The sequence below is a fragment of the Podarcis gaigeae genome, assembly GCF_964106915.1.
Source record: "Podarcis gaigeae genome assembly, chromosome: 15".
Classification (NCBI taxonomy): Eukaryota; Metazoa; Chordata; class Lepidosauria; order Squamata; family Lacertidae; genus Podarcis; species Podarcis gaigeae.
Window position 1 is genome coordinate 35,569,059 of NC_139692.1, and position 22,043 is coordinate 35,591,101.

General features: G+C 45.7%; 1 protein-coding gene across 1 annotated transcript in view; it reads left to right on the top strand.

Moving 5' to 3' along the window:
- Nucleotides 1-5,022: 5,022 nt before the first annotated feature.
- GALNT17 (polypeptide N-acetylgalactosaminyltransferase 17) overlaps nt 5,023-22,043 on the top strand; it is a 112,291-nt gene continuing 95,270 nt past the window's right edge. Inside the window, exon 1 of the mRNA XM_083714561.1 lies at nt 5,023-7,288. Coding sequence (XP_083570687.1) covers nt 7,051-7,288 — 238 coding nt within the window. The 5' untranslated portion in view covers nt 5,023-7,050. The remainder of the gene's footprint in view (nt 7,289-22,043) is intronic.

The window sequence follows — 22,043 nt, forward strand, 5'->3', positions numbered from 1 at the left end:
GTGAATATGAGCATCAATTCTATAAAGCTGCACTGTTTGCAATTGCAGCACAGAAAATATGGGTGAGAATATTGAACCAAATGTTTGCAGTTTATATAGGTGACTCATTAAGCTGAGCAAACCAAATCTACGAGTAACTCCAAGAAGTTTTAAGCTTAATTTTTAACTGACTGCATTTAAAACAGTGTGTATATTTATCTGTGTTTTATGTGTGTGCCAATAGGCATTTTACTGCGTTTGCAATGGCCCGTGCCTACAAGCAATCAATATTGATTGGACCGGACTGCCTGACTGCTTGAGAAAGCTTGAGATTTAGCAAGTAGAGCTTTACCAGGCGGATTTCTATCTGTCACAATCTGCTAAACAGGCCAGGAGTCTTGGCTGTGGTTTGTGTGTGTGGAGTTGGCAAATCCAGGCCAGTGTGGACGCCATCTGGAAGAATGAGAATTTTTGTTATTACTTATTCCATTTATAGAATGTGTTGTGTCAGTTTAGTACAGCTAAAAGGATATATTTGAGGAGACTCACCGTGAAAAGTATGTGTGCACATGGTGGAGAAAGCCATCACCGTCGAAAAGGTGGCAACAGAAATGTTGGATCCATATATGGCAAAGCCATCCAACTTCAACAGTTGTTTTTTTCCCTTTCCATATGGAAGTTTCAGAGGCTTGCTCTTTTCTGTTCTCCCCTCTCCCCACCCCAGAAATTCCATGCAGTTAAAAATATGCTAGAGACTCGCATTGTCCCCAGTGCTTTGACTGCCACGTGGCTGCTCTTGTGAGATAAACAAGTCTGGATGTGATTAGAACAGTTTTAAGCTCATTTTACTGCAGAAGAATTGAGTTGGGGCTGACAGTTCTGGAAGCCAAAGTCTTTTTTATATCCACATTTCAAGCATTTTTGTTCTAAAAGTAGCTTTGGTATTCTTCCTCCAACATTAACTGCCCTGCTCCCCCCCCCCCAAAAAAAAAGCATCAGTGCTCAAATCCCAAAGAATTCACTTGATTCTTGGTCACTTAAGGTAAAGGGACCCCTGACCATTAGGTCCAGTCGCTTTATTGGCCAAGGGAGCTGGCATACAGCTTCTGGGTCATGTGGCCAGGATGACTAAGCCACTTTTGGCGAACCAGAGCAGTGCACGGAAACACCGTTTACCTTCCCGGCAGAGCGGTACCTATTTATCTACTTGCACTTTGATGTGCTTTCGAACTGCTAGGTTGGCAGGAGCAGGGACTGAGCAACGGGGGCTCACCCCGTCGCGGGGATTCGAACTGCAATCTTCTGATTGGCAAGTCCTAGGCTCTGTGGTTTAACCCACAGCGCCACCCGCATCCCTACCTTGGTCACTTACCTTTCTTTTAACCCTGTTGGGCAGTGATGGAGAATCTGTAACTCTCCAAATGTTGGACTCCAGTTTCCATCAGCCGCAGCCAGCATGTTCAGGGATGACAGTGTGTGTTTGTGTGTGTGTGTGTGTGTGTGTGTGTGTGTGTGTGTGTGTTTTGAATTCATGTCATCTTTTGGCCAGAGGTGCTGTCCTGAATGGGTTATTGATCCACTTTCATGAGAATGATTTGGTCAAAGGGATGGGCCTCATAAAGTTCAGAAGGAGTTGGAGCAGCTATCGTCCTGGGCGCCAATAATTCATAATTGTCTGATCTGAGATATGACAGATGGGGCTCAGGAAAGGGCTTGTTGTTGGTTGATAGTGGATCTTAAAAGTAAAGACAGGGTCAGCAATTTTTTTCAACAGGGCGCCGTTCCACTGTCTCTTAGACCTTGTGGGGGGCTGGGCTATATTTTTTTTTGGGGGGGATGAACGAATTCCTAGGCCCCACAAATAACTCAGAGATGCATTTTAAGCAAAAGGACATATTCTACTCATGTAAAAACATGCTGATTCCTGGACTGTCCACAGGCCGGATTTAGAAGGTGAATCGGCCTGATCCGGCCCCCGGGCCTAGTTTTTCTACCCATGGGTAAAGGTAAAGGATTCCTGACAGTTAAGTCCAGTCGCAAACGATTCTGGGGTTGCAGCACTCATCTTGCTTTACTGGCTGAGGGAACCAACATTTGTCCTCAGTTTTTCTGGGTCATGTGGCCAGTATGACTAAGCCACTTCTGGTGAAACCAGAGCAGTGCACAGAAACACCGTTTACCTTCCCGCCGGAGTGGTACCTATTTATCTACTTGCACTTTGATGTGCTTTTGAACTGTTAGGTTGGCAGGAGCAGGGACCGAGCAACAGGAGCTCACCCCGTCGCGGGGATTCGAGCCTCCAACCTTTTGATTGACAAGCCCAAGGCTCAGTAGTTTACACCACAGCAAATAGTGGATCTTATTTCACACATTATAGAATTTGACTGTCTATTCCTCCTTCCCACAGGTGACAATTTTTTGTCTTTTTAGGGGAAGGTGTGATCTCTTTATTACCAATCTAAGGGCTTTTTGATCTGGTAGCCAGCAGGTGAGCAGAGTCACACTTAAGGCACATAGCTCCCCCCAGAGAATCCTGGGAATTTTTGTTGTTAAGGGTGCTGGGGATTGTAACTCTGTTGGGGGGGAAACTACAGTTCCCAGGATTCTCTTGGAGGGGGGAGCTGCTTGGTTCAAATGTATGGTATGCATCCTAACTGAGTTTATGCTGGCTCCATTGTGGGCAGGTCAGTGGATGGGTTAGGTTGGCTGCCTTGGTGAGCACTCAAGGGCACAAAAACAGTGAATGTAGATTCAGACTTCCCATTCATTGCTGATTGGTTCAAGGAGAAACAGGAGGGTGAGCAGATTATAGGAGCCAGGAGTTTCAACCCCCCCAAACGCTGAGCAATGGGGGAGATGTAGCTCTTGGAGGTTCCCCCACCACCAAATTTGGTAAGTGAACAGGAAGTTCAGTGAAAGGCACTGTTTTCTTCTACTGAATGTGTAAAGGCTAGTGCACATTGATTGTGCTCCAATAATCATGATGATTATGCCGACTTGGGTGAAGCCCATTAAAACATGTGTTGTTCATCAGTGCTCAGATTGTTGGAAGAAAGTTTGCAGAGGCCGTAAATTAAATCCATAAACTCTGTCCCTAGGCTCCCTGCTAGTTAACCAATTCATACCACTTAGGCTTTCAGAACAGTAGGGAAAGCAGCTCTTCTGCCCCACCCACTTCTGGAATTCAGACTCTTTTTTTTTAGAGGAAACTGTCTACTTTAGGGAAAGGCCACTTTCAAATGGGTTTGTATTTCAGTCATGTCTTTGTTTATTATGCATATCTACAGTGTCATAAAAATGTATCAACATAGTGTACAATGTGTTAGAATATAATCAGCAAAGAGCACCACCAAAGGCAAATAATATAATGATAATATAATGTTATATCCATATATTATATGGATTTATGCACCACTTGGGAAGTGTGTGTGTGTAATATACAAGATATATAATATAATAATATATAATTATATATATATAATGTAAGTAGTTTTAACTTTTTTAAAAAAAAGAAACTTTTTTTTTTCTTTTTTCATGAAAAAGATTAAGTATGATGGCAGAGGTCTCTCTTCTTCCATCACTCTGCTCACTTGTGGTGCTTGTGTGGGTGAATAAGTGTAAATATGTCTGAATGAGTGTTTATCACAGTGGATATGACTATCAAGGTCTCCTATCCCTGCCAGCCATGCTCTGTCTTCACTGTTGGAGGCAGCCCGCTTCTACATTCCAGTTACTGCAGGAGCAGAGAGAGCTGTTGTGCTCAGGTCCTGCTTGCGGGTTTCCTAGGTCTAGTTGACCACTGTGATAACAGGATGCTTGACTAGATGATGAAGAAGAGGAGTTTGGATTTTATATCCCACTTTATCACTGCCCTAAGGAGTCTCAAAGCGGCTAACAATCTCCTTTCCTTTCCTCCCCCACAACAAACACTCTGTGAGGTGAGTGAGGCTGAGAGACTTCAGAGAAGTGTGACTAGCCCAAGGTCACCGCATGTGGAGGAGCAGAGACGCGAACCCGGTTCCCCAGATTACGAGTCTACCACTCTTAACCACTACACCACATTGGCCTGATCCAGCAGGCTCTTCTTCTGTAAATTACCCCAGGATCAGAGTCAGGATGCCTACAATATAAGTTGCTGAGGAACGTAAGTGGGGAGGGCATGGCTGCCCTCCTGTCCCGCTTGTGGGCACTGTGAGAAGATGGTGGACTAAATGGGCCACTGGCCAGCAGGGTCTTCTTATGGCTCCACTCAACTTTGGTTTTTGCTCCATCCTCTTTGTGCCTTGGCAGTACCTTCCACTGGTGAGCATCCAACGCCCATGGAGTGGCAGAGCATGCTTTAATGGCGCCCGGGGCTCACCTGTGTGTGGGGTGTGTGTGCGTGTGCAGGGCAGAGGGTGAAAAGAGCCCACTGCATGTTAACCCGGCCCTTGCCACCGACACCGCTGGAGCGACGCTAGACCTGAGCTGCTTTGCAAGGCTGGAATGTTCCCAGCTTCACAAAGCACCATCGGGCCCTGCCCCAATTTGCAGGCCACACTTTCATTAAAAAATACAGCAAGGCATTATACAGCACAGAACACTGCAATTAAAAGCACCGGTGAAATATTCAGTAAATATTGGTTGCTTTAAAAAGATTGCGGAGGCCTGTCTGTATCACAAAGTTTTTAGGAGCCGTCTGAAAGGAGGTGTTGGATGATTCCTACCAAAACCTCTCCTGGCAAGGAGTTCCACAGGGCAGAGCTTGCTACACTAAAGGCTGGGTCCCCTAGCAGGAGAGATTGGATCGATCCAAAGCAGCAAGGGAAGCTTTCGTCACCATCTCAGGGAGTTTTTAAAACCTGGGCATTTGCAGATTAAACTGTGCTTAAGAGGAAAGCTGCCCGGTCTGGTTTAAAAGTTGGCAACCAGCAGGATTGGGCGAATAGAATTAATTTCGGCAAAATCTGGTGTGCGCCTGTGTCGTGGTGTTCAGAGAGCCTAACTCCTAGAGGTGCGGGGGGGGGGGGGTTAAAACCTCCTCCATAGAACCCCTCTCTCTCTGCCTGCATGCAGCATTTGAGAGCATCATTTCAAGCCCGGCCTCCAATCGCGAACCGGTGGCCAATTCCCCTTCTTTTCCCCAGCCCAGGTTTTCTTTGCAACGCCTCCTTTGAGCCATGCAAGGGGGATTTTGTTCTCCCCCTTTCCTCCCAGCACAGTGAAAGCGGATGGCTCCAACGGCGGCTGCGATGGGAAGCTGCGGCCGGGGAGCGCAACGCAGGACCATCAGCCGCGCAGGCACCGCCACGATCACCACCATCGCTGCTGCTGCTGCTGCTGCCGCCGCTGCTTCCTCCTCCTCTTCCTCATCTTCCTCCTCGCTCGGGCCCCGGAAGATCCCTCGGAACAGCTTCGTGGAGGCCACGATGACCTGATTTCCCGGGGTACCGCCCCCCATCCTCCTCTTCCTCCACATCCTCTTCTCCAGCCTCGCCACCATTTAGATATACATCCTTTGCGCACCGGAGGCGAGCTGCGGGGTGGGGTGGGGGGCAGCCGCAGCACCGAACCCCCCTCGGCGGGAGAGGGAACGCGCGTCTGGCGAGCCGGCGAGGGGCTGCGACCAGGGAGGGGAGAGCGAAAGCGAAGAAAGGCGGCGGAGGGTCCTATTATTAGCAACACCTGCTTCCGCCTCCCCCCCCCCCCTTTCCCGCGATGTCGCTTTCACATCCAGAGCGCAGGCGATTCCCATTCTAGCTGCGGGCGCTGCGCCCTAAAGACCAATTAAAAGCATCTCAGAAGGGGGTCCAAGCGGAATGGGAACGGGGGGTTGCTGCGTTTTGCTTCCTCGTTTCGCCTCCTTTTATCCGTATCTTTGTTAAAGTCACTTTCTCTCCTCTTCTGTCTCTCTGCAGATTCTCCCTACCCCTCCCTACGAAGTCTTTTGTCACTGTCTGTCTGCACGTTTCCTCCCTCTTCCCTCCCCCCGCTCTGCATTTCCTAACAATTAGTGGGTTTTTGGAGCCCTTAATTCCCCCTCCCCCCCCCCGGTTCTTAAGGTATTGGGAAAGAGAAGCGAAGAGACGCGTGTTTGTTTGCTCTTTCTCCTTTTGGAGAGACTCTGTGAGCCCCTGCCTGCCCCTACCCCAGTTGTTGGAGAAGCAGGATACAACCTTTTTTGGGGGAATGTCATCCCTCTCACCACCTGGCACCCTTCCTAAAGTCTGGAAGCGTCCCAGTAACCCCACTTAGGATTCCTCCCCCTCTGAGTCTCCCCCTCCCTGTGAAAGTTATACTGTGTCCTCTTGCCATTCCTCCCTGCTTTCTATCTTGTTTTTCCTGCAACATTTGAGTCCCTTGCGAACTGAGCGGATCCTGTATTGGATAAGGTTCTTCCTTGTCCAGCTATTCCTTTATTTTAAAGGACCTCAAGGGTTGACCCACAATCCCGGGGCCTCCTTCCTTGGGACACTTGGATCTTCTGCTGCCAAGTAAGTTCCAGTTCAAAGACCACGGGAGCAGTACAAAGCCTCTGCAACGAAGTTGAATTGTTTCCTTCTGCAAGAGTTTTCATGCAAGTCTGAGCTGTTTGCCTTTCCGAAATCCAGTAGTGTCAAGGGGCTCTTGCTGGCAAGTAGAGGGGTGGGGGCAGCTGCTGAAGAGGTCTTCCGGTATCTCCTTCCAATAGGGATTGGAAACTCAAAGGACATTTTCAAAACCTCCCTGCTTCACTGGGACCCACAGAGAGCAATGGTTGGCTTTCTTTCCAGGAGCAGGTGCACCTATTTCTGGAGTGGCAGAGCTGATCTGAGCTGCCTTTCAAGATTATCGCCACCTGCAAACATTTGTCGCTTCCCCTTGCTGTGAATAGCCCAGCTGTGCAAGCTGGGAAAAAAGGAGGGAGGCTTCCCACAAGGACAAGCTGATGGGGAAATGTGTTCTCACCTCCTCCCTTCCTCCTCCTCCTCCTCTTGCTCCTAGTGAAAGTAGCCAGAGAGCAGGTCATCCGACTTCTGCTTCCACCCTTCTCCTTTGGTTATTGCCCAAGTAGTCACCTGAGTTGCATCTCCCACTTTGGGCAGTTCTTTGATGGCTTCTCTGAGGAGAGTGAAAGTCCTGCTGGTCTTAAACTTGATTGCAGTCGCTGGGTTTGTCCTCTTCCTGGCCAAGTGCAGGCCCATCGTCGTGAAGAGTGCGGACTCTTTCCACGAAATCCACCCCAGGGCAGAAGTGTCCAACTTGACTGCCCGTGCTGGAAACCCCATTCAGGATGCAGTCTTGAAAAGGCTGTCACTTCTCGAAGACATTGTCTACAGACAGCTCAATGGTAGGTGTGCACCCTCTTTTTCTCCTAATCCAGAGGAACTTGCTTTCGTTTATCTGTACCTCTGCTACGGTTAGACCTGCTTTAGGCTGCAGTGCAAAGAAACAGCTGGATGATGGGGGATGAATTGGGAAGATAATATAACTAAAGGCCAGTGTGCGTGAGATGCATGGCTAGGGCTCCAGGTTCCACCGCTGGTACCAGCTGCTTGAAAGATCAGATAGCAAGTGATGGGACAAGTTCCTCTCTGAGGGCCTGGAGAGCTGCTTCCAGTCAGAGTAAACAATGCTGGGGCTATATGGACTAATAGTCCTAATGGTATAAATGCTTAGGACAACTATAAGGCATCATGGTGCATAGTTAAATTATGGAATTTGCTCCTTCAAGAAGCAGTGATGGCCACCAACTTGAATGGCTGGTAAAAAGTATCAGACAAATTCATATAGGAGAAAGCTATCAGTGGTTGCTATCTCTGATGGGTATGTTCTGCTTTCACAGTCAGAGGCAGAATCAGAGACTTGCAGAGCTGGAAGGGACCCTGAGATTAATATAGTTCATCTCCCTGCAATGTAGGAATATGCAGGTGTCCCATATGAGAATCGAACTTGCAACCTTGGCATTATCAGTGCCACACTCTAACCAACTGAGCTATCCACTCAGATAGCTGTTGCTGGTGGGCTTTCTGTGGGCATTTGGTTGGGCGCTGTAAGAGCAGGATGAGGAACTAGGTGGACCCCCTTTGTTCTAGTCCTGCAGGTTCATCTTACGTTCTTAACTTCCAATGTTTTGAGAAGAGGCTGCAGCCCAATCATAGAGCACGTGTGTTGCTTGCAAATGTTCCCAGTTCTGCCCTTGGCATATTCAGATTCAAACTTGCATCTAAATCCCTGGAGAGCCATTGGGAGTCGGTGTACATCAAAAAGGTGTGGAAGCTGTGACCTTCCAATGATGCTGGACTGCAAGCCCCCAGCAGCCCCTGGCACCATGACAAATAGTCAGAGATGATGGGAGCTATAATCCAACATCTGGAGTCCATTATCTTCTTCACTCCTGATCTAGGTGGGCCCAATGATCTGACTTGGTAGAACACAGCATTCTGTGCTCCTATATGTTAAATCCTGCGCTCTCTCTCTTTCCCTTTGAAGTCTGGTGAGGTCTCCCAGATGTTGACAAAGCATTCCAAGCTTGAAATGAGCAGGACATGTTCCGTGAGTTGAAGTAAGATGTGTGCTCTGAAGTGTGGTGGCTGCCTTCCTCGTATGTTTTTGTAGATACATACTGCCTTCACTACAGTCCTGTTCCCCTCCCCACTTAAAATCATCATTGGGAGGGGGATTATCTGTACACACAGTGGTTTCGACATGTGTTATCTCTGTGCACGTGATTGTGTGAAAACCCAGCACAATTACCTACTTCTGAAGCACAGAAAGCTTTAGAGAACCTCACCAAGCTTTCAACTGCAGCCATTGTGCGCTTGCTTTTTTGATGCGGACTCCCTACAGGCAAAGTTAATGCTCACTCTTTGTTGCGTCTGTTGGTAGCAAAAGGGGAGGGAGAATCTGCCAGGAGGCAACTATGTTCTATCACTTCAGCAACTTGGCAATAGAAAAGAAGCTACCCTGGAGTAAAACAGATTTACCTACCCTGGAGTAATGGCTTCCAGCATGTGTTCCTCTCCCCCAGTCCTGATATGATAATCACTCAGGTGTGATTTATGGATCACTTTTTTTGAAATGCCTGGGGCCACAGCCCTATGCACACTTAAGGAGTGGGGGTTAATCCTGAGTAAACATGCACAAGTTCTGCCTCCATTGTCGAGGCAGGTTGCCTCTGAGTACTAGTTGAGGGAATTGCAATGAGACACGGGTGGTGCTGTGGTCTAAATCACCGGGCCTCTTGGACTCGCCAATCAGAAGGTCGGTGGTTCGAATCCCTGCGATGGGGTGAGCTCCTGTTGCTCTGTCTCAGCTCCTGCCAACTTAGCAGTTCGAAAGCATGCCAGGTGAGTAGATGAATAGGTACCACTGCAGCGGGAAGGTAACTGGCATTTCCATGCACTCTGGTTTGTGTCATGGTGTCCCCTTGCGCCAGAAGCGGTTTAGTCATGCTGGGCACATGACCCAGAAAGCTGTCTGTGGACAAATACCGGCTCCGGAAGAGCGCCACAACCCCATAGTCGCCTTTGACTGGACTTAACCGTCCAGGGGTCCTTTACCTTTTACCTGCTTGTGGGCTTCACATGGGGGTGTCTAGTTGATCACTGTGGGAACAGCATGTTGGAGTAGATGGGCCTTTGGTTTGATCCAGCAGGTACCTCTTCTCTTCGTTATTTTATGACCTTAACGATATGCTAAGTATTTCCCCCCCTGTGTGTATGTGTGAATTCTGGGATAGTTGTGATCCTGTCTTGGCCCCCATCCATTTCCTTTGAAACCCTCAACAAATGTCTCTGTATTAGAAAGCTGCACATGAATAATGAGGCTTTACCTCAGAAGGGGAGCGGTCTTGACTTAAGCCTTTCCCATTTTGTAATACTGTAAATTAGATTGTCCACATTTTCAGACTAAAGTATTAAGACAGGGATGATGGTGGCACTATTTCTCTGTAGAAAAACACCAGTGGGGTGTCTAGGCAGCTGTACCTCACAAGAGATGGAATTTGGAGAGTACGGTCAAATCATGAAGCAAACCATGTGTTAACAATCCAGATGGAATCTAGAAAGAAAATAATAATAATAATAATTTATTATTTACAAGCCTAATAATAATTTATTATTTACAAGCCTCCCATCCGACTGGGTTACCCCAGCCACTCTGGGTGGCTTCCAGCAAATTAAAACACAATACAAGAAATCCTTATAAGATTTTGCTGAGGAAACTGAACAAAAACAATGTATGATTTGAAGAGAAATGAACAGCAATTTTTACCTATTTAATTCAGGCATGGTGCATAGCAGGGAGACATTCAAACAAACATACAAAGGAAAGAGTCCCTCAGAACTACATAGCCAATAGGGGGGCATGTTACCTCAGCAAGCATCATGCCACTCCACCTGGTTGCTTAGAAACACCTCCCCCCATCAGCTGACCTACTGAAAACATAATTAACCATTAAGTTACAAACTGAATGATCTCTGCTGTTCTGCTTCAACAAATTATGTAGGTCTTGTTCATGTCATTTGTCTGCTACAATATAACATGAAGTTCTGTGGACGCATAGCAGGATTTTGTGTATGAAAGTTCACCACCTTTTGCATGATGCCTCCTGCTAGCAGGAGGCTGGTGTGTTAGCTCAGACTCCAGTGGTTACAGTCATGTGATCAGAGTCAACAGTACCATACCTCCAGATGACTTATTTATAGAGCATTCTTTTATTCTCTTGCACAAAGCTTACACAGAGGTTACATTATATCCAGCCTTTAGTCAGCATTTGTTCGTGGGATGGTTATATCACAATAGGCATTCACTTTCATTTTATCCTGATTCACTTGTGGGGTGTTCACATGCCTTCCCAGTATTCATTCATTCTTCCAACACTTTTAAATCCATCTGGCCCCAAAGCACTGAGGGTCAGATTATTATTTCTTAAAAGTGGTTTTGTTGTACTAGGGCAGACAAGTCCAACCAGTCGATCGAGATCTACAGGTAAATCGCTGGGTGTCCCTGGTCAATTGCGGGTTGATTGCTTGATCCTGGGGAATCTTGGGCAAGTAATCTTGTGTGTCCCCTCCCCTGGCGCTAATTTCATCTTCTGCCGCTGCCTCAGCAGTGTACAGTGGCGTTGTTGGCAACCGGAAGTAATGTTCGCTTTAGTGCTGTGTGCGATATTCATCGTTGAATAAAAGAAAAACGCTCAACAACTCTGGGTCCCCCCCCCTAAAAAAGCTCGACAACTCTTGGCAATGACAATGGGTAGGTCACTGCCAGTTTTATTATACTTGGAGTAGATCAAAGACACTATAGAGATGGACGTGACTGTACTAGGGCAACAATACCAGCCAACTCCTAGGGGCCATGAAGGCTTCAGGCTCTACAATAAAATATTTGAGGGGGCCGGGCACCCACAAAGTTGATGGGCATTCCCATTCAAATGGTGTGTGGGCACTGCATCATGTGATGGATTATGTGGGGCAGGGCTTACCTGTCCCCATGATATTTTCTTCAAGTTGGTACTCCTGAGAGCAACAGAGCCCTTCCACCCACTTAAACCCTGTACCTAAAGTTCCAGTAGGCACCTGATTCTCTCTTGCCAAATACTGATAATCTGGAGGTGCCTGGAGGCTGTGCAAGATCACCTCCCAATGTCTTCCATTTTAGGCTTAATATGCCTGAGCAGCACAGCATCATGGTTAGTGTTGGACTAGGACCTGGGAAACCTGGGTTCAAAATCCTTGTTGTTGTTCTTGTTGTTTAGTCGTCTAGTCATGTCCTACTCTTCGTGACCCCCTGGACCAGAGCACACCAGGCACTCCTGTCTTCCACTGCCTCCTGCAGTTTGGTCAAACTCATGATGGTAGCTTCGAGAACACTGTCCAACCATCTTGTCCTCTGTCGTCCCCTTCTCCTTGTGCCCTCCACCTTTCTCAACATCAGGGTCTTTTCCAGGGAGTCTTCTCTTCTCATGAGGTGGCCAAAGTATTGGAGCCTCAGCTTCAGGATCTGTCCTTCTAGTGAGCACTCAGGGCTCAAAATCCTACTTGGCAATAAATTTTGCTGGGTGACCTTGAACCAGTCACTGCCTCTCAGCCTAATGTACCTCACAGGGGCTGCAGGCAAAAATCTTGCCCAACTCTTGCATTAAAATCACACAGGAGGATAATTTTATCCTTCTTAGGCGTCTCTGATAGGATGCTATCCAGCTGAGAGTAAAACAACTTTTCGTTAATATCTTCAACGGCATCCAATCTCTCAAGGCAAACCTACAAAAAATATAGTATAAACACTGACAACTGGGAAACACTGACCTGTGAGTGCTCCAGTTGGAGAATAGCCTTTACCAAAGGTGTCATGGGCTTTGAAGACGCTCGAACTCAGGACGAAAGGGGGGAACATGCTAAGAGGAGGGCATGTTTGGCAAACCCTCACCATGATCAACTCCCACCCGGAAACCATGTCCACACTGCAGAAGGACGTGTGGAGCCAGAATTGGCCTCCACAGTCACTTACGGACTCACTGTTAAAACCATGTTCATGGAAGACAATCTTACTTGGCTACAAGTGATCGCCCAAGAAGAAGTAAAAGACCACTTCACAGGGGGGTTGTGGGTATTCATTGCGGAGGTGGAGAACCATGTATGCCACCTTGAGGTCTTTGGATATAAATGTAAAAATAAAATATAAATAATAAACCAGTAGTATTGCAGGCGCCCAAGAGGATTTTGCACAACACCTGTTGTGATCACCTGCTTTTCAGAAGCAGGTAATTGTCCTACTCTCCAAAGTTTCAGGGTCATAGACAAGATGCGAATCACATAATTTATTTGGCTTAAAATAATAATAATAATAATTAATAATAATAATGCAGAGGTGGAGGTTCATATTGATCAGGGCCCTGATGCAGATAGGGATTTTAAACTTCTTATCTGCCTCCTGTCCCACCACCATCACCCAGGGCTCTGATCCACACCGTGACTCCCATGTTTGCAATCTCTGTTTTAAAGAGCCCACAACACAATTGATCCCCAGTCAGAAGTGCTCACCATCAGTTAACCCTTTGCACTTAAGACGCAGAGGGATTTCGGAAGATGACTTGGGGCTTTCTGCAAGCAGCACTCGCTCAGATATTTTTTTCTTTATGGTTTCCATTTGACAAGACGCATATGCAGCTTCACTGTAGTAAAACCTCTTAGCGGTTTACAAGAAATATTAGCATCAACACTGAAGAGTGTTAAAAACAACGAAGGACATTTGAAGAGAATTAAGATTAAGAAAACAGAAATTGAAATGCATTAACCTTATATATGTCTGTGTAGGCTTGTCTAAACAAAGAATGTTTTAGGCAGCTGCAAGAAAAGTGTGCAGTGAAGGCAGCTGCCTGCTGTCAATTGGCAGGGAGTTCCAAAGTGTATAGGTTCTGCCACAGTTAAAGATTGACAGCTGAGGAATGAGCGTTACATGGCACCTGTAATAATGTCAGTTCCACAGATCAAAGTGGTCAAGTGGGCACATATGGGGCAAGGTTCCCTCCCCTCTCATCTGTTTTCTCTGATGCATCTGTGGGGTTTATTTGTGTGTGTTTTTAATATTGGCTTCATTTACAGATTGGTGATGTGGGTGTTAATATTTTATGTACGGTGTCCATGGAGTAGAGCAGCAATTTCTGATTACCAGAAACATCATGGTGCTGGGGAGAAAAAGACGGGGATTGAAGGGATGTCAAGTTTCTGAAACATCACTCCCCCCCCCCGCCCCACAACGTAGTGATTTGTACCTTTTGGAACAAGTTAAACAATTCAGCAATACGTATGGGTCACCCCTGACAGCTGCTAATTAAATCCTCAAGCTACATTTCTTTTTATGGCACAGTGGAGATATTTCTATTACAATTTCACAAGGTACAACGCTTTTGAGATGTAGGGAAGGAGCCTTAAAGCTGCTGTGTGGGATGCAGGAACATGGTTGGAAGTTGTAAGGAATCTAGGTGAGAGATCTAATTAAAAGCTGACTCAAAGGCCACCAGCTCCACCCTCTCTTCTTAAGCATCCCCTATGGATTTGCAAATTGAGGCGTGATCTTGATGCCAAGCGCTGTTTTTTGATAGCTTTGTTTCTTGCAGAGCTTAAAAGCAGTTTGCTGTGTGCACTGGGGAAAAACAAAAGCAAAAAACAACACCCCACCACCTTTAACTTTCTGTGCGGTGTGCCTGAACTTTAGCTCTTCTCTTCTTGAGTTTTGAGCATTAAATTAATGCATGGTTGCACAGGGACGGAATGGTGTTTTCTTTGCGAATCGGCTTGGCATTTCAGAGGAGAGGCAATCATCCTGTTGATCCTTGTTTATACATGCTCATCCACCATTACAATGATCTACCTGTATTTTACAAAGAAGAGGTAGAATCTAGGAAAGCGAATTTCACTGGGACCAGCTCACACCAGGCTGCCATTTTGTAAACTGCAATGGGAAGTAGGAATCTTTCAGAAGATGAGAGATTGTTGATTTTAGTGGAGACTATAGGGCCGGTCCTACCGTTAGTCATTTGGTGGGAAACTCTAGCACTATAGTACAACAGAAGTTGACCAAAACAACAACCCTGGAACATTTTTGGTATGAAAAAATGCAGGATTTTAATGGGAAATGCACCTATTGCAAACAGAGCAGTATGACCACCTTCCCAAATGGTTTTGTAAACACAACTACGTATAACTGCTCCTATAGCACCATGGGCACCAGGCATGATGGATGTTCAGTGAAAAGGACACAAGGAGAGGCTCATAGGCATGTGCAATTTGTTTCCATCTATCATATTTTACTGGGTGTTTTACTTATTATTATTATTTGAGTGCTACCTGCTCTTGTGAATGGATTTCATGTTCTGCGTTTCGAGGGGGAGAGTGGAAAACTGTTCGCCAACCAGATTGTTCTGGTGATCAGGGGCTTGCAGACTTATGTGGTTTGGAGCAGAATGGAGATGCTTGCTAGTACTTCACAAGGGCAAGAATTCACACAGGGATGCTCTGGATGAATTCCATTGTGTGTTGTATATTTCCACATGTGTGGATTGGTGAGTTCCATTTCACTTTTCTCAGGCAAGGCTAAGTAGGATGTAAAAATGTGCTCCACCAGCTATAAAGATGGATATTTTTTTTAAAAAAAAACTATTGCAGTTTTGATACCCTTGTGCCTTCTATGTGTATGTTTACATCTGTGATCTAGATGCTGGGTAATTCTTTATATTCCATTTATAGCTCATGTATTTGAGCTTTTGTATTATGTGTGCATGCTCGAGTTCTTGCTCACTTCTGTTGCTCTTGCTGGTTGAGGGGGACAATCAAGTTCTTTTGCACCTTGACCATTGAGCGCGACTCAGGATTGGACATTTTTCTTGAATCCAGGCACATTTCATTGGAAGCTTCTAATGGATGCTGCTAAAATCCTTCCACTTCCACCCCCAATGTGCAGTGCAGTTACTTCTGTGGAACTCAATGGGCTGGTGTCCCTCACCATTATGCTTACCTTTGTGATTACATACTACTACTACTACTAATAATTTATTATTTATACCCCCACCCATCTGCCTGGGTTTCCCCACCCCAGCCACTCTGGGCGGCTTCCAACTGAATATTAAAAACAATACAGCATCAAACATGAAAAACTTCCCTAAATAGGGCTACCTTCAATTGTCTTTTAAAAGTAAATTAGTTGCTTATTGCCTTGACATCTGCTGGGAGGGCAGGTGCCACTACCGAGAAGGCCCTCTGCCTGGTTCCCTGTAACCTCCCTTCTGGCAGCGAGGGAACAGCCAGAAGGCCCTCGGCGCTGGACTTCAGTGTCCGGGCTGGATGATTCATTTAGGCTCCTTTACAGTCTTGGTGTATTCCACCCGCCACATATATAGATACTTAATCATTGTATTGCGTCATAGGTTTTGTAGTCCTAAGAATCCTAAACCAGCTTTTTTCCCTGGCCAAGCTCCTACTGAGTAATGAAAGTTGAGGGCCAAGTGACGAGAGTGCCATGGAGCATCCCCAAAACAAGAGCAACTGCATCAAATAGAATTACAGAATTCTAGAGCTGGAAGGTCATCAAGTCCAACCTGGTGCAGGAATCTTAACTAGATCATACATGACAGATGGCCACCCAACCTCTGCTGAAAAACCTCCAGGGAAGGAGAGTCCACCTGTGGGAGTTTGTTCCACTGTCAAGCAGCTCTTGTTGTCAGAAAGTTCTTCCTGGTGTTGAGTCAGAATCTGCTTTCTAAGGAGTGAGACTCTGCACTCAATTGTTCAGGAAGGAATTGGGACATCACTCAATAGCACTGTAACGGCTCCTGAGTTCCAGGTTTGGTCCAAGTTGGTGCTTATATAGGTGCTGGAAACTCCTTTGACCAGGCAAAGGAGCTATAACCCGTTGCAGTAAAGGAGGAGAACAGGGAGCTGTCCACAGAAATTCTTCCAGGGACAGTGCTGAAACCAGGCATTTTTGCTGCCCTGCATTCAGAAGCCCTGCCGGGTTCTCTTAACATGCATTGGGTCGACTTTCAGAGAGAGACAACCTCTTGCCTGTTGGCTCCTCTGAGCCATGTGCTTGGAGTGATGCATGTCTACAAGAAACAGCAAAGCATGAGCATTTCTACGGAACAGGGGAGCCCATACTGTTAAGATTGTCTCAAAGGGAGTTAGGATACGGCTCTATCTCAGTTTTGCCTATCAGTTTGCAGACTGTAATACATTAGATTCTCTCCAGCTAATTTGTAGTAAGGATAGACCAATTGAAACCAATGGCCCCAAGTTAGTCATGTCCATTAGGTTCAATGGGTCTGAGATCTGCCCTGTACATAAGAACAGCAAATCTATCAAATTTATTGAAACTGCCTCTTTTCTAGGGAACTTTGAGTCAAAACTGCTGCTTGCATTGTTTGCTCTTGCACTGATTGATTGGCAGTCTGACATAAAGCTTCTTTCCATTGATACAACTTGTTAGGACAGTGGTTGAAGCTATTGAGTGCTATAGTGAAGCATAAGGGGCTGGCTCAATGAGTGATGGTAGTTCAGCCCATAGAAAATAATGTGAAAATTAGATGACTTAAAAGGGTGATTACGGGGGGATGCAAAAGGATTGGACTGTCAGCAAATATTAACTAGAATAGCCAATTAATCCATCTATTTTTGACGTGCAGGGTAGTGCGGCACACACGTTAGGGCTAAGAAGATCTAGAAATCCTAAATAAATACATTTATCTAAAATGGTTATATACGTAAGCAATGGTGGTTTACAGAAATTAAAACTGCTGTGATGCCTGGAAAGGAACACATCATTTTTAGCTTTTTATATCAGTATGTCCACGTTGTACCTGGTTAGATGTGTGTGTGTGTGTGTGTGTGTGTGTGTTGCTTCTTCTATTTCCCTTTAAGCAGTTCACTCTTTTTGCAAAAATTCTATTGATAAAAGAGGACTAAAGCATACATGGAGCCATATAACAGAACAAACTTGGAATAGATCAAACCCAGCAAGATAAATGGCATACAGAGAGTACAATGGCAATGTGTACAATCTACAATATAATCTCCATTTAACATCACATTTAGATGGAATTTGCTATTCCTGTGTTTGTTTTGCCATATAAGTTGCAAGTAGCCATCACATGGCTGCAAAGTCTACTGGATCCATATCTCCCTGAATAACCCACAGCTGATGATTCAGTTTTTCATATATGGAAATAAAGAAGACCTTTTAAAACCAATTTGTATGTAAAACCAGCATATGTAAAAGTACCCTGCCAACCCTGAGCTGTGACCAAGCTGTTGGCGACCAGCGAATGAGTAATCAGAGTTTTACAATGAACATTAGCGTTCCCACCCACAAACAGAGAGTGTAAGCAAAGCTGAGGGTCTAATAAGATTCCTCAACTGGTAATTAAATCAATTTCCATCACCACTAAACCTCAACTCTTATTTACATGAATATAGCCCCCCTAAACATGGCAGTCAGTGCCCTGTATGCTAAAACCCCATCAACACTGCAGGGAAGGGGATATGTTTTCAAAACATGATTGAGGCACACTGGAATCATAAGGCACCCATGAACTTTCTTTAAATACCGGTAATTCCCCGTTGCCTATGCAGAACATGTGGTTTAGAGGATCAAATCTTTGACCAATGTGAGGGTGTAAAATCTGATTCCCATGCTAACCTTAGACTACTGAATGGGGGAAATTGTACTCCTAGGAGCACTGCTGATGTTGGCATCCAGATAATGGTGTGCACCCCTGGGGGAGAAGTCAAACCGCTGGAGAATCATTGTAGCTGCAGAGACTGGTAATTCATAACTGTGTAGTGCAGATCATTAAGACCAAGTTGTTAAAGAACTCCAAGATCCCCAAACTAACCTCTTGAAAAACCCCTAAGGCAGCCTTTCTCAACCTGTGGGTCCCCAGATGTTATTGAACTACAGTTCCCATCACCCCTAGTTAGCAAGGCCAGAGCTCAGGGGTGATGAGAGTTGTAGTCCAACAACATCTGGGGACCTACAGGCTGAGAACCACTGCCCTAAGGGATTGTGTCTTGCATACTTTCACTGCTGGGTCCTTGACAGGAGAGGAAATTTGTGCTTCAAAGAGTTCTGTCTACACCCACAAACTCATCTGATGAGCCCAAATGCCCATTGGATTGCCTTCTCTAACAGTTGGAGGGAGGGAGGGCTGTAGTTTAGTTGTTGGAGCATCTGCTTGCATGCAGAGGGTCTCTGGTTCAGTCTCCATCATCTGTAGGTAGGGCTGGCAAAGACTGGTAGGGCTGGTAAAATCCTGAAGAGCTACTGCCAGTCAGTGGAGACACTATGGAGCTAGATGAACCATAAGTATGACTTGGTGTAAGGCAGGTTAGGGAGGGCCAAGGTGTAGGAAGCTACAAGGTCTATGAAGTATGGGAATGGCCATAGTTAAGGGATGGAGCACCTGCTTTTTATGCAAAATGGTCCAGGACTCCAGGAAGGGCTGCTGCCAGTCAGTGCAGGTGATATTGAGCTAGCTGGCAACCTCAGAAACGCAGATGACACAACCTTGATGGTAGAAAGTGAGGAGGAATTAAAGAACCTTTTAATGAGGGTGAAAGAGGAGAGCGCAAAAGATGGTCTGAAGCTCAAAAAAACGAAGATCGTGGCAACTGGTCCCATCACCTCCTGGCAAATAGAAGGGGAAGAAATGGAGGCAGTGAGAGATTTTACTTTCTTGGGCTCCATGATCACTGCAGATGGTGACAGCAGCCACGAAATTAAAAGACGCCTGCTTCTTGGGAGAAACACAATGACAAACCTAGACAGCATCTTAAAAAGCAGAGACAACACCTTGCCAACAAAGGTCCGTATAGTAAAAGCTTGGTTTTCCCAGTAGTGATGTACGGAAGCTAGAGCTGGACCATAAAGAAGGCTGATCGCCGAAGAATGGATGCTTTTGAATTATGGTGGTGGAGGAGACTCTTCAGAGTCCCATGGACTGCAAGAAGAACAAGCCTATCCATTCTTAAGGAAATCAGCCCTGAGTGCTCACTGGAAGGACAGATCCTGAAGCTGAGGCTCCAAGACTTTGGCCACCTCATGAGAAGAGAAGATTCTCTAGAAAAGATGCTGATGTTGGGAAAGATGGAGGGCACAAGGAGAAGGGGACGACAGAGGACAAGATGGTTGGACAGTGTTCTCGAAGCTACAAACATGAGTCTGACCAAACTGTGGGAGGCAGTGGACGACAGGAGTGCCTGGCGTGCTCTGGTCCAGGGGGTCACGGAGAGTCGGACATGACTAAACAACAATCATAAGCTTCAAGTCTGACTCAGTATAAGGCAGCTTCCTATATTCCTAGTTGGATAGTTTATCTCTCTTACTTCTCCAACTGGCGATAAATCATAGAATTATTGACCCACGTTCTAACATGGTGGTAGCAATTATCTAAAAATAATGCAGTAATGAAGTGGCATGATGACCGAAAGTTGTGCCGAAACCAAGTGCAAACTGGGACAAGGATTTCACATGGCGTGCGGAACAGCTGAACTCCTGATGCCATCTGACAAATCCTGCATTTCTTTTGCGGACCATAAAAGGAGGAGGGAGAACTTTTCAAGCCCAGGAGCTTGTGTTTCTTCCCCCACAATGGACCAGAATATGGAATACAGGGATGTTTGTCCTATTTTAGAAGACAGTCCTCTATTTGAAGGGACGCCCTGCCCAAGTTTGTTTTTAAGAGAAATTGCCATCATGCCCATATGGTGAAGACTTGAGACACTATAAGTGTGGTGGAAACAAATGCTATATTTATTTAAATGTAACAACATAGGGGATCTGCAGAAATAAAGAATATTAACTGAATCAACCAAGGACTGGAAGGAATGCTTCTTCCTTGCTATGAGAGGCTTGAGCATGTGAACCTATAAGTGCCCTGTGGCCCCACTGATCAGCATAAGAGCTGCTCTGGTTCATCAGAAGCGGCTTTGTCATGCTGGCCACATGACCCAGAATCTGTACGCCGGCTCCCTTGGCCAATATAGCGAGATGAGCGCCGCAACCCCAGAGTCGGCCATGATTGGACCTAATGGTCAGGGGTCCCTTTACCTTGTTAGAGATCCACAAATCAATGCAGTTGTAGGGTGACCAAAGAGTGCACTTAACCCAGTGGTTTTCAACCAGTGTGCTGTAGCACCCTGGGGTGCCTAGAATGATAGTCTGGGGTGCCATGGGCGACAATGGCCTCTGTCCCTCTTTCGTTCCCTCCCTCCTTGGATGCCCTCTCGCATCTCTGCCTCCCAAAGGCTCATGTGGCTGTTCGTTGCGACAGCCCTGGCTACAAGCTCCCCAGGCGAATGTTGCATTATTATTTTTATTTTACATTAAAATCCATATTATCGTTATTTAAACGTCAGTGTATGCATTTTAAACACCCCTGGTGTATTTTAGGATAAAGTGCATTTATAAGTGCATATGTTGAGATGAAATATCTAACAAAGTACACATTTTCTTTTTTAGGGGGAAAAGTAGCATATTAATGGGTGCATTTCTAAAAACGTCTTTTATTTTAAAATACGACATCTGGTACTTTTTTCCTGAGCAGACGTCAGAGAAGTGAAAAATGGGGAAGATAATTATGTTTCAATTTGCGCATTAGTTCAAGAGCTGTGGATCAGGTCAGTTCACATTAGTATTCCCAGAATTTAAACCCCTCAAGCATACCTAATGCATAGGTGCTAGTTAGCTTATTCGTCTCTTTTTGTGTGTGTGTGTGCCTATTTCATTCTCGTCATATACCCATTACTCTATGTTGGCTGTTTCTCATGGAAACAGGGTTGCTGTGTTTCCAGCAGAACCCCACATCTTTTAAAGCTACTCCATCCAGTTTCCATTCCCTTTGAAATAACATTTTTTTTAAAAAAATTAATCAGAACATTTAAAAAGTGGAAAATTAGGTGCATCTCTGATTAAAAAGTAATCAGTTTTCCTTCACATGTTTGTGGGGTAAATTGAATGTGTTTCTTTCACAGCTCTAGCCTTTCCTCCTCTCTTAAGAGATGATTTCCCAGACTTCCAGCATTAAGTAGATAAGGGAGATGCAGAGCCAAGTCTGCTTTTTGAAGAAATTCTATTTCCATAGCGAAAACAGAGTGACCTACTTAAAGGCAGAAAGAATGATTTTTAAAGACACTCCTTATTTTATTTAACTTTAAAGATCTCTGTTGACAAGTTGCATTTTCTGGCCCTTTTCAGAAGTTTCCCTGGCAGAAACCAAATGAGCGTGGAAGCAAATGAATGCATTTTGCCCTCCACGACCTTTCTTCGTTTTCAGCTCACCCCAGCTGTGACAACCCCCTCGGAAAAAGGGCTCTCCACCAAGCAATTAGGCTTGTAAACAGCCTTTCATTGGATGCAGTTTTCAGACAAAATGGCCAGATTGGGAGGGTTAACACAACCCTCCCTCCCCCCCAAAAAAATGCCCCCCAAGGGAGCAATTAGGCTTGAAAGCAGTCACACGTTTGCTCCAAGGAGGGGAGGCCATAGGTCAGATGGAGGGAAACCAACAGGCCGTAAGTTGTTGTTGTTGTCGTCATTTAGTCGTGTCCGAC